A 12633-nucleotide genomic window follows, 5' to 3' on the forward strand; every position below is an offset into this window, starting at 1 on the left:
AAATACATTCATAACAGAGGGACATGGACATAACATGGGTCCATATATTACTGAACAATCCAAAATTAGATCTCAATTTACAGATTTATTATTATTTTTTTTTAATCAGCAAAAGTATCAGAAGATGGTGGGCATTCCAACTTAGGGCACTTCTTTGATTCTAATTCAAATTGTTTACCAGTTTAAACAACTCTTTGCTGTTAATATTTGTCACTCTAATTTTATGGGCATAATATTTTGTTCATTTCTCCTTAATCAAAATTGTATAATCTTTCACTTTTGATCTCCACTTGATCTTATCTTCCATATTACCTGATTTTATCCATATTTTTCCAATCTTTTAAACTCTAACACTGTAATTCCATGTCATACCAAATATTTGAGGATCTTTGTTTCTTTGTATATGGTTTTAAAGGTGCAATTATATCTAAAATCTGATTGCAAAAATTTTTCCAATCCTTTATAAAATTTTCATCTAAATTAGACTCAGATTTTAATTCATAGTGTGATCAAAATTCTATGTGATTTACAATTCCCCCACTAATAATGGTTTTATTTTTCAGGATGTTGGTATTCCCTATTTTAATCAGTTTTTCCTGCCAGATTACATAAAACGATGGTCGGACCAACTGGAATCAATCCATGATACCTGCTGTAAATATATTTTTGAATTAGTAGCATTTTTTGAGGAAAAAGTAACTAAATCTAGATGATGACCTTTGTGGTGGGTTTTTATAGTCAGGTTAAAAAAATCCTAACATCATTAAAAATGAGAATAAATCTTTAACTTCTACGCTATCCTCTTGATCCAAATATATGTTAATATCACCCAATAAAAAATTATAAGAACCGGCTATCACATTAGATAAAAGATTTTCATAAAATTCATCCTTCACTATGTGCCATTTCTTTGGAGGACTATAAAATAACATTACAATTAGAGTAGATCAGATTGGACGGGGTTGCACTATATGTTAAAGAGGGATGGGTTAAACAAAATAAGCATTCTACGTGAAACAGATAGTTATCGTGGAATCATTCTGGATAGAAAAGGCAGTTAATAAATCCTAATAAATGCATTCCATGTGTGAAGGGAAAGAGTATACTGATAGGGACAAAATGAACAGAGAGATGGAGAAATGTTTACAGAGGTTAGGAAAGCTAGAAAACTGGGTAACTGTATAATAATGGTCATTCTTTTCCTTTCTATTTGGTTTTATGTGTTATGCTTCACTCTAGTGATAAAGGTGGAAATAGCAAATTTTAACAAACGATGAACAAGGCTAAAAAGAGAGTACAGGCAGTCCCCAGATTAAGAACAGGTTCCATTTAAGTTGAATTTGTCTGTAACTCAAACCCTGGACAGTACTCAGTCTATAAAAGCATTAAAGAACATTAAACTTTAAAGAAACAGTCCTCAAAATAAAGTACTGTAGTTTAAATAGAAAGAAAAGATAGGTTTACACTTTTGTTCTTCATCCATTCCCGTTACCTCTCCACTACCACATCCAACATTCTCCCTCATCTCTCTCTTCCCCATGCATCTGTACCTCCGCCTCTCCCACCACCACGTCCAATATTTCTCTCACCTTCCCTATGCCCAACAATTCTCCTCTTTCTTCATTTCCCCATGTGCACCATCTCTCTTTCCCTCTCACTCAAGACAAACATGCCCAACAATTTTCCCTCTCTATGTCCCAAGTTCATGCTCCATTTCTTCCATTCTTTGTATGAAGTTTGTGCTCCCTCCCTTCCTGCTGTGTGCCAGCGTGCCCTGATCATCCATCCCTCCATTCTGCATTCGTGCCTCCCTTCCTCCCGCAGGTGTTTACCTCCGCTGGCTGGCTGACTGCTTCCTCCCAGCCACACTTTTCTTCGCAAAGCTGTAGCCACAGTTCCTACAAGTGGCCTGCGGCTGACCTGGAAGCCCTCCCTCTGATGTCAGAGGGAAGGCTTCCAAGTTAGCCACAGGCCATATGCAGGAGCTGCTTCTCGTGGCTTTGTGAAGCGAAAAGTGCAGCTGGGAGGAGGCAGCCGGCCAGCGGAGGTAAAGGCATGAATTTGGGACGGAGAATGGAGGGAAGGACCACAAGGGGTGCTTTGGGACACAAAAGGGAAGAGGATCGCGTTTGGACAGGAAGGAAGAGGGCACAGGCACAGTCACATGGGACTCTGGTTCCTGTAGTCTGGCAAAGAACCGAGCCCGAGAGCTCTGTTGGAGTTCCACCAATTTTTGTAGCACTTGCTGCTGTAGCTGTTCCACCAGGATCTGGAGTCCATGTTTCCCTGGTCACCCTCAAGCACACAGAATAAAAGGGGGGGGAATCCTGCCTGTCCGGCACTAACTATACTGTTCAGGTCCTTCTCTTGAGCTGGAACTAATCCCCCTTAGCCTCCAAATATGGCTGGATAAAGTTCAAGGGTTCCGCTTCTTCTGGCGGGTTGAGTGGAACACCACAAGTAACAGCACGAGCGGGGCTTGGGGTCAGGCATGTGGACCAGCAGCCAGACACAAGCACAAACAGTAAAGGAAATGCTTTTATTAACTCAAAAACAAATCCTGGATCCTGTTACGTCATAGGGCCAGGCATAAAAGAAACAGTCCCTTTGTTCAATAAGCAAAAAGTGGGCTTGTAACTGCTATGCCCCAAACAGTGTCTGCAAAAAGGTATTCCTTGAACCCAGTAGCAAGATCTGGTCCCAGCAAGACCTCAGAAAAAGACTCACAAGTGTTCAGCAAAAGAAAAGTTGGCTTACCTCAGCCAAGTACAGCATCTAGTGGTTATAGTCAAGGCACATTTGGGAATCACCTCTTCTTTCTCCTCCCCCGGGTCTCCTTAATCTAGCTCTGGCCCTGCCTTTTATACTTCCTGGCAGCTGCTTCCTTGACTCCTCCTTCCTGTGCCACTTCCCCTTAAGGAGGAGTTCCCTATGTTAAGGTTGTTCTGGCATTGTGAGCATTCTGTGGACTCTCTCACAATGTTCTTTGTAGGAAGTTAAAGAGCATCAGTAATTTATGAAAACTCATACTTTCAATTAGTAACTGAATTCAGTAAGGAGTTAAACATTTCTTGCTACATAGTTCCACGTTTTTTGCGAAAAAGTTATCATTAAAGTTCTAAGCTGAAAAAAATATAAAAAACTGAAAGTCTGAAAGTTCACTTATACTTCATGGGAGAAATCGGTTGCTATATGCACTACAAATTAAGTTTGTTTGTTTTTTCTCTCATATGTGAAATGGTGTGGTGGTCATGTTAGTCCACTCTTCAAGGAAATATACATAGTAACATAGTAGCATAGTAGATGACGGCAGATAAAGACCCGAATGATCCATCCAGTCTGCCCAACCTGATTCAATTTAAATTTTTTCTTCTTAGCTATTTCTGGGCAAGAATCCAAAGCTATACCCGGTACTGTGCTTGGGTTCCAACTGCCGAAATCTCCGTCAAAACCTACTCCAGCACATCTACACCCTCCCAACCATTGAAGCTCTCCCCAGCCCATCCTCAACCAAAAGGCCATATACAGACACATACCGTGCAAGTCTGCCCAGTACTGGCCTTAGTTCAATATTTACTCTTATTTTCTGATTCTAGATCCTCTGCGTTCATCCCATGCTTCTTTGAACTCAGTCACAACAAAAACAAAGGAAAAAAAATCATTAAGTTAGCCCAATAAAAAAAGTATGTTTTTATTTATACTTCTCCACTACGCTTGTAACACTATTTAGCATTATGTGCGGTTTGTTTGTGGTTTCTGTATTTTTATTCTCCGTTGCTGAAAAACACCCAATAAAGGAGAAAAATGGAACTTAAAGTGCAGCTTAAAGTTAATGCAACAGGAATTAAACTGGGACGATTAAAGATACATTTTATAGAGCTATTCAAAACAACTTCACTGGAAATGGCTAAAACAGATCTCGCAATCTATGAGAATGTACTTTGGTCCACCCTATTCCAACACATATAATATTGTGTATTTACAAACTATTCTAATATGCAAAGCATATTTTCAGCTAGTCACCTCTCACTTTAAATGTGGCCAGTGCTGAACTAAAAAGATGTTAAGCAAACATCCAGCACTATAAACATGCAACATGCAGAACTAGTCACTATTGAAATCGCATGTCAGCAAGCGCAAGCACTAAACACAGGCCATTTCTCCCCAAATCAAAATCATATACTTTGCATGAGTTCTTTCACAAATGGGTATTAAACACAACATATGATTAAACAGATTTCAAACATGTTGCATTAATGAAGTCATGAGAGTTGCACACGATTCACAACATAATACATTTACAACAAGAAAGAAGAAAGGCACCTGGAGACATCTGACACTGGGCATGCTCTGCAGGCATCTCAGTGCGCACATGCTCTCTACCAGGTTGGAGCAGCCTAGCCACAAAGACCTTGGCACAGAACACTGCAGGATGACAAAAAGGAAGGAAGAGAAGAAGCGGGTTAGATGCCACAACAATCACTTCACGCAAGCAACTATTAGTATGTTAAAGTGGACAAATGTTTCTGTGCTAGTTACTAAGTCGTTAATAATGGTTAGGAAGGAACAGTTCAATTGTATATCACTATGATATACAAAGGACTTCAAGGGAAAACATGATGCAGTGATATGAAGAGCCAAATTTACTTTATATTACGTTGAAAAGCCTGATTTTGCATGGGCAAAATACCTGAATAACTTGTTTCATGCGACCTGGATTGGCCTCAGTTTGAAACAGGATTCTGGGCTAGACCCAGTATTCAAAAGGAGTGAAAACTAGTGATATGTTAACAAGAATGTTCCTACCTCTCTGCTAAGACCATCTTTATGAACAGCATTTTTTTATTCTGGCATACTCTAGCTTCTATTAAAAAGGAAATTGGATAAATGGAGTCCCCCATCCCCAAATCAATTTCTAAAATGCTAAGAAAAAAATATCTAAATAAATAAGAACATAAGAACATAAGAAGTTGCCTCTACTGAGGCAGACCAGAGGTCCATCTCACCCAGCGGTCCGCTCCCGCGGCGGCCCATCAGGGCCATTGCCTGAGCAGTGGTCCCTGACTATTTCTATAACCTACCTCTACTCCTATCTATACCCCTCAATCCCTTTGTCTTCTAGGAACCTGACCAAACCTTCTTTGAAGCCCTGCAATGTGAATGAAATGTTATCTGCCCTTACAAAAAAAACCAGAAACATTCATAAAAGTGTATACATAACAAAAAGGAAAAAAAAAACCAAAAACCCAGCTCTCTAACTATTAAAAAAAAAAAAATCCTGAAAGCTCCAATGGAACAAGATTAAACTAAAATCAGTATAAAAGCACTGCGTGGGAAGAGGGGAGGGAGTGCAAAATCCAGTACATTTGTATCAAGGAGAAGCTTATTCTTAACCTCTGCACCTGGCAGCAGAATAGAACTCACTAACCGTACAGATTCAGAGTACCAACACTGTCAGCTTAAACTAACAAGGACAAATTCCATCACTAATCAAATAAGAGAGATTAAAAGCATTCTGTACCATCTTCAACAACATTCACATAACTTAGTACTACTGAGACATATTTTCAAAGCACTCAGACACACAAAGTTCTCTAGGTTACAATGGTCCTTTGCGTGTCTAAGGGTTTTGAAAATGAGCAGCGGCCTAGGGTTTATCCTGCCTATGCTCTGTGACATCAATCTCCACTGCACAAGTCCTCATTTACCAACACATATTATCGTGGATTATTCACTTTATTAAATAAACCCCATGGAGAGTAACATGGCTTGTATTTTTAAAAAGTGCGTTAAGTTGTATTAATATAGGTTAACAAGTTTGTGTGAGGGCTGATTTAAAAATAATGAGACTGCTTCTTTCCAAAAAGCAGACGTGGCAACGCTGTGCTGGTTCTTGTGAAGCTCACAACAAAAATGTGGATGCAGACATTAAGAGATATCACACAAACCACTAAAACAATGTCCTGCTTAAGAAGTGCTACTGGGGCATATATGCAATCATCACTTGCACTAAAAAATTATGCAGAAAACAAGGCCTCAATAATATACAATAGCTCCTCAAATTTGAATCAATCTTTCAGAGCTCTTATCAATCTTTGTAGGAAAAAAATTCCCTCAATTATTTAAATTGTTCACATTCTTATCAGTCAGTCATATCATCTATGGGTAATACTGTATTCATGTTATCTCCACAACAGATCACTACAAAAATCTCTACAAGAATTTTTCACAATGTGCCAAACACAGGCAAAAAAAACTGCCAGAACCTCCAGTACTATATATTAAATGTTAGTAGTACATAGGAAAGATCATTTATCTATCAATACTCAAAACAATCTTTGTAAATCTTCTTTTCTAGTCAATTTCCAAACAGCAGCACTCCTGTTTTGCTCAAAACATAAAATCATATAATCCCCCCTGATGCAGCTTAACTTTTTACAAAAAATTACCTAGACCTGGATGAGATGAAACCCTAATATCGGCCATGGAGGGGACATGTAAAACATGGAATCCAACAGCCAGGGTAGATGAAGAAAGTGGGAACCTTGGCGTGCCTGGTAGTCATCAGATCATGCCCTGGACAAGCCCAAAGATGACTAATCAGGAGGAACACAACCTCCAACTGCTTCCATTCTCCCAGATCAGAATGTTGCAAATGAAAAATATCCACCTGCACAATCAATAACCTACCACCATGGGCTGCTGAGACACATAGGAGAAGCTGCTTTGCCCAGGCCATTAGGAGGGCCACTTCGGTTGCTAGCCACGAGACTCACCTTGCTTGCTGACTTATACCACTGCTGAGGCACTGTCAGAAAACAACCCAACTGAAGAGTAACCGAGGAACTAAGCAAACCCCAGTAGGGTTAATCAGATCATCCTTAATGCCAAAGGACTGATGGGCCAAGACGTCTCCATCAATGACCATACTTCCTGGGCATTAAGCTAGCAATAATGAACCCCACCCCCCCGCCAAAGAGGCTAGCATCCGTTGTCACTACCTCCCAGTGCTGAACTGGAGACAGAACCTGGAAACGAAGATCGGCATCTACTACCGACCCCCAAGGCAGTCCGAAGAAATTGATGGAGAAGTGACAAGACGAGATTAAACGCAACTGCAAGGGAGGCAACGCAGTTATCATGGGTGACTTCAACTATCCGGGGATAAACTGCAACCTAGGCACCTCCGGCTGCGCTAGGGAGACCAAGTTCCTGGATGCTGTAGGCGTTTGCATCCTGGAACAACTCGTCAAGGAAAATACAAGAGGAAACATCAAGACTATAAAGGATACAGCTACCGACTATAAAGGTTGTGCGTTAGATTGCAAAACAATTGGCCCCAAGCAAAAGAAACTGACGGTCAAGAGGGTTTGATCAACTTATCACCCCTTTCACTTCCCCATGAGGAAAAAACACCAAAGTAAAGAGATCCAACGAATGTTAGCATGCTTCTGCCACCATGGAATCCTCTAGGCTTCTTAAAGTATTAATCCCAAATGCCTGTTGTTCATATTACTACTATTATTTCTACAGCACTACCAAAAGCACACAGCACTATACATTGTGTTATGTAGGCCTCCTTCACAGATAGAAGAAGTAGATAGAGATTTAATGGTAGACATTCAGAATATATCTAAAAAAAAAAAAAAAAGGGGGAAGTCTTGCTAACAGATTATTTTAACATGCCGGATGCTGATTGGGGTATCCCTATTGCGGAGTGTTCTAGAAGTAAGGAGATTCTGGATTCTCTACAAGGAGAATTGTTCCAGCAGCTAGTAATGGAACCCACATGGGATGGGGGGGGTCATACTGGACTTAGTGCTTAGAAATGGGGAAAGTGTTTCTGATGTTACAGTGGGTGATTATCTGGCATCCAGTGATCACTACATGGTATGGTTTAATATTAAGATGGGTATAGAGAGGGCTCATTCAAATGCGCTAGATGAAGTGCACTAGATGTGGTGTATTTAGATTTTAGCAAAGCCTTTGACAGTGTTCCACACAGACGTCTAATAAATAAACTGAGTGCCTCTGTGGACGATATCAAAATCGCATGAAGACAGACCTAGTGAAGCTTGAATGGTCTGAAATTTGGTAGCTAAAATTTAATGCTAAGAAATGCAAGGGCATACATTTGGGCAGCAAAAACCTGAGGGAATGGTACAGTTTAGGGGGTAAAGAACTTGTGTGCACAACAGAAGAGCGGGACTTGGGTTTGATTGTATGTGATGATCTTAAGGTGGCCAAACAGTTGAAAAGGTGACAGCGAAAACTAGAAGGATGCTAGGGTGCATAGGGAGAAGTATGGCAAGAAGGAAAAAGGAGGTATTGATGCCCCTGTATGAGACTTTGATGAGACCTCATTTAGAATATTGTTTACAAAAAGGATGGAGTCGGTCCAGAGCAGTGCCACATTTTGCAGGGCCACATTTTGGATTTGTAGGTACTTGGAGGGCCGCAGAAAAAATAGTTAATGTCTTATTAAAGAAATGACAACTTTGCATGATGTAAGTACCTACAAATCTAAAATGTGGGTTATCTGAAATTATCAGCAGCAATTAAGGAAATATTTATAAACTATAGTATATAAATATTTCCTTAATTGCTTCTGATAATTTCAGCTATACAGTCGAAAGCAGTGCAACATGCAGAAAGTGAAAAACTATCAAAGTATCAACTGCAAGAGACAAGATTTTGGACCAACTATTTTGAGGCCCTCGGTGTTATAAAGATAGATTCTGTATGGAAAACTTGCGCCTTAAGTGTCCGGTGGTCGCATCCACAACCGCCTTCAGCTCTCACCTCCTCCAGCACCAGACACACGCAAAAGCTGCACTGCCTCCAATGGTTACCTTACGTTCTGGAACATTGCCCGCTTCACTGCTGTAACCTCACGCAAGCGCTTTCCTGTGTCTTTACATGATTGCAAGGTGAAGTGGAGAGGACAATCGCATACAGATGCAGGAAAGCGCTTGCGTGAGGTTACATCAGTGAAGCGGGCAACGTTCCATAACGCGACTGCCGGACACTTAAGGCACAAGTTTTCCATAAAGAATCATTCTTTATAATACCAAGGACTTCAAAATAGTACCTGGCAGGCCGTGAGTTTGAGACCACTGGTCCAGAGGGAGGCTAATAAAATGGTGCATGGTGTTCGTCATAAGGCATATGGGGACAAATTTAAAGATCTCAATCTGTATACTTTGAATGAAAGGCAGGAGAGGGGAAATATGATAAGAAACATTTAAGTACCTATGTGGCATAAATGCACGAGACAAATTTCTTTCATTTGAAAGGAAGCTCCGGAATAAGAGGTTTATGGGTGCAGCGGTGAAAGGCTCAGGAGTAATCTGAAGAAATATTTCTTTTTAATAAAGGGTGGTAGATGCATGGAATAGCCTCCCTGTAGAGGTGATGGAGACAAAGACAGTGTCTGAATTCAAGAAAGCGTGGCTTAGGCACACAGGATCTGTTAGGGAGAGTAGGAGATACTGGTTGCTGTGGATGGACTATTTGGCCTTTATTTGCCATCTTGTTTCTATATCATGTCTCCAAGACGAAGCACACCAGCCACTGGGCCTTTTCTCATATGAGTTATTCAGTCCCCTTAATCATTTTGGTTGCTTGTCTACAACAATAATTCTAGACACTGAGAAATAGAAAAATAGGGGAAAAAATACAAATTTATAACTATTACAAGTAACATACTTGTTTTAGAAACAGGTTATACTTATTGAAACAACAAGGACATAACAAGAAAGTTAAAAATAAAGTAATTATCACTTATTAGTCCATTAGTTGGGATAGATTCACAAAACAAAAGCAAATGGCTAAGAAAGTTACAAGACTAATAAGCAACATATTCCTAAATCAAATGGGCTATACCTGGAGTGGGCAACTTTAGCTCAGTACCTGTGATTAATGTTAGCGCAAAGAGCCTCAACACCATATGCATTAAGAGCCTGCTTATCCTGACCCCAACGACTCGTTTTGTACATATTGGGTAGGCCTCTGTAGGGGTCCAAAGCTCTTCCACACTGACATTAATTGGAGGTACTGAGTAGAGCCATGCGCTTTTCGTTGATCTGTGGGACCAGAAATGAGAGGGAGATACATAGTGTAGTGTTGCTTCAACTTCTAATGAAGTCCTGTTTTTTGCCCACCGCAAGTACCTTCAAACAAAGGATGTGGAATGCAGACTCACGGCTGCATGTTTCTGATGCTATTATTCTTTGGAACATTTTGTCAATTTGTACTGCATGCAAAGATGCTTTAATTCTTCCTGATATTTTTATGTTGAAGGAAAGAGATTCTGGAGACCATGGGGGAGAAATAAGGAAAAAGAGAAATTAAATGTGACCATATGTGGGCAAAAGAAGTATGTGGAGGTGATTTTCTGTGGAGGGAGATAAAATCTCACCACCACATCAAATTATTTCCCTTCACATAAAATTCCTCCCTAGCGACCACATACTTTATGCAATGGGGGGAATTTTGTGCGTGTGGCATGGGGGAGGGATAGAATTTATGGAAAATGCTTGAAATACCTGTATGTAAACCAGTTTGAGAATGCTTATAAAGCTACAAAAAGGTGGTATACAAGTTCCAATCCCTATGTGGAGGGAAATAATTTTATTGGAGGAGGGAAGAGATTTTATCTGGGGATCAAGGAAATAAAATATATAAAATAATATATAAAGCCCATTCCCTGATACATTACAAGACGTTTATATGAGAATCTTTTGGACAGCAAATAAAACAACAGTAGTAGAGAGGACCAAGTTGTCAAGCTGGAGTAACCTTTAATAGAAGGCTATGCAGCGTAGGACTGAAATAAAGCAGACACAGATTGTGTTTTGGCTACAAAGTCTGCATCAGGAGTCTAAATATTTCTGATGTATCCAACAAATGATAAATGACAAGGGGGTCCTTTTACTAAGGTGTGGAAGTCATTTTAGCGCATGCTAACGCGTCCATATCCTACCGCACCTTAGTAAAAGGACCCTAAATTATGAAATAAAATGTATTTGAAGAAGTAACTTCACAGCATAAACTGCCTCAAATTTTTCTAAAACTTCAAACTTTCTATATGCATCCCTGTTTAATCACAAAGATGTTTCTTCTTTATCCTGAGACATTTTAAATCTGAGCTCTTCTTAGTTAAATCTGCAAGATCTTGCTGTAATTTAGGTAACGTAGCTAGGTACGGCTCACATCCTACGAATTGTCTGTCTCCTATTGCAGCTATAGGGGCTTCAATTTTCTGAATGTGGCCTTTTATTTGACCGAAAAGAACATTTCCCCTTCTTTGAATCCTCCTCTCCTCTCCCCGCCCCTAGCATCCTTCCTCTGAATAATCCATAATTTGAGAAACTCCTCCCATCCGCCCCCCCCCCCCCAATTTTCATCTTCCTTCTCTAAATAGTTGAAAATTCCCTACCAATAAACTCTAGCAAAATAAATCATTCAGATGTAAAACAAAAGCTGATGGTACGTTTGTTGATTGTCATGAGTTTTAATTTATGTCAGCTTTATTATGTATGTAACTAAATGTAATCCACCTAGTGGATAGATAGACTCAGTTCTTGGGTCTATCTTGTTTAATATTTTTATAAACGACCTAGAAGAGGAAACAACATGCAATATAATAAAGTTTGCAGATGATACAAAACTATGTAGGGCGGTTGGCCCTCAAAGGGACTGCGAGGACCTCCAGAAAGATTTGAACCAGCTGGAAATGTGGGCGACAAAGTGGCAGATGAGCTTTAACATAAACAAATGCAAGGTGATGCATCTAGGAAGGAAAAACAAAGAACACGAGTATAAGATGTTGGGGGTGACATTAGCAAAATGTGAACAAGAAAAGGATTTGGGAGTACTGATTGACAATACCCTAAAGCCATCGGTACAATGTGCGGCGGCGGCGAAGAAAGCAAACAGGATGTTAGGCATAATTAAGAAGGGGATCACGAGTAGATCGGAAGATGTCATAATGCCACTTTATAGAACAATGGTCAGACCACACTTAGAATATTGTGTCCAACACTGGTCTCCATACCTCAAGAGGGATATAACTCTGTTGGAGAAAGTGCAGAGGCGAGCCACGAAACTTGTCAAGGGAATGGAGCACTTGAGCTATAAAGAACGACTCAGGAAACTGGGATTGTTTACCCTCGAGAAGAGAAGACTGAGAGGAGATTTGATAGAGACTTTTAAAATATTAAAAGGATTTGATATAATAGACCAAGAAGCAGCATTGCTAACATTCTCGGATGTGACACGGACAAGAGGTCATAGCCTGAAACTGAGCGGCAGCAGGTTCAGGACAAATGTCAGGAAGTTCTGTTTCACACAGCGAGTGGTGGGTGCTTGGAATGAACTCCCGGAGGAGGTTGTGGCGGATACTACTGTACTGGGGTTCAAGCGCAGGTTGGATGCACACCTTCTTGCATATCATATTGAGGGATACGGTAAAGTCGGGTCTCCAGAAAGGAATACCTAAATGGGCCGCCGCGTGTGCGGAGCACCAGACTAGATGGACCTCGGTCTGATCCGGTGAAGGCATTTCTTATGTTCTTAACTTGGCAACAGAGTGGAATAGAAAGTGTTTTAAGACATAAATATGGAAAACAG

General features: G+C 40.3%; 1 protein-coding gene across 6 annotated transcripts in view; it reads right to left on the reverse strand.

Moving 5' to 3' along the window:
* FBXW11 (F-box and WD repeat domain containing 11) overlaps positions 1 to 12633 on the reverse strand; it is a 126611-nt gene that overhangs the window by 97692 nt on the left and 16286 nt on the right. For 3 of the 6 annotated variants that reach the window (XM_033927166.1, XM_033927169.1, XM_033927164.1), the window contains exon 2: positions 4324 to 4425. The exons of the other annotated variants lie outside the window; for them this stretch is intronic. In XM_033927166.1, coding sequence (XP_033783057.1) covers positions 4324 to 4425 — 102 coding nt within the window. The remainder of the gene's footprint in view (positions 1 to 4323; positions 4426 to 12633) is intronic. 6 annotated transcript variants of the gene reach the window in all.

The sequence above is a fragment of the Geotrypetes seraphini genome, chromosome 18 (assembly GCF_902459505.1).
Source record: "Geotrypetes seraphini chromosome 18, aGeoSer1.1, whole genome shotgun sequence".
NCBI lineage: Eukaryota > Metazoa > Chordata > Amphibia > Gymnophiona > Dermophiidae > Geotrypetes > Geotrypetes seraphini.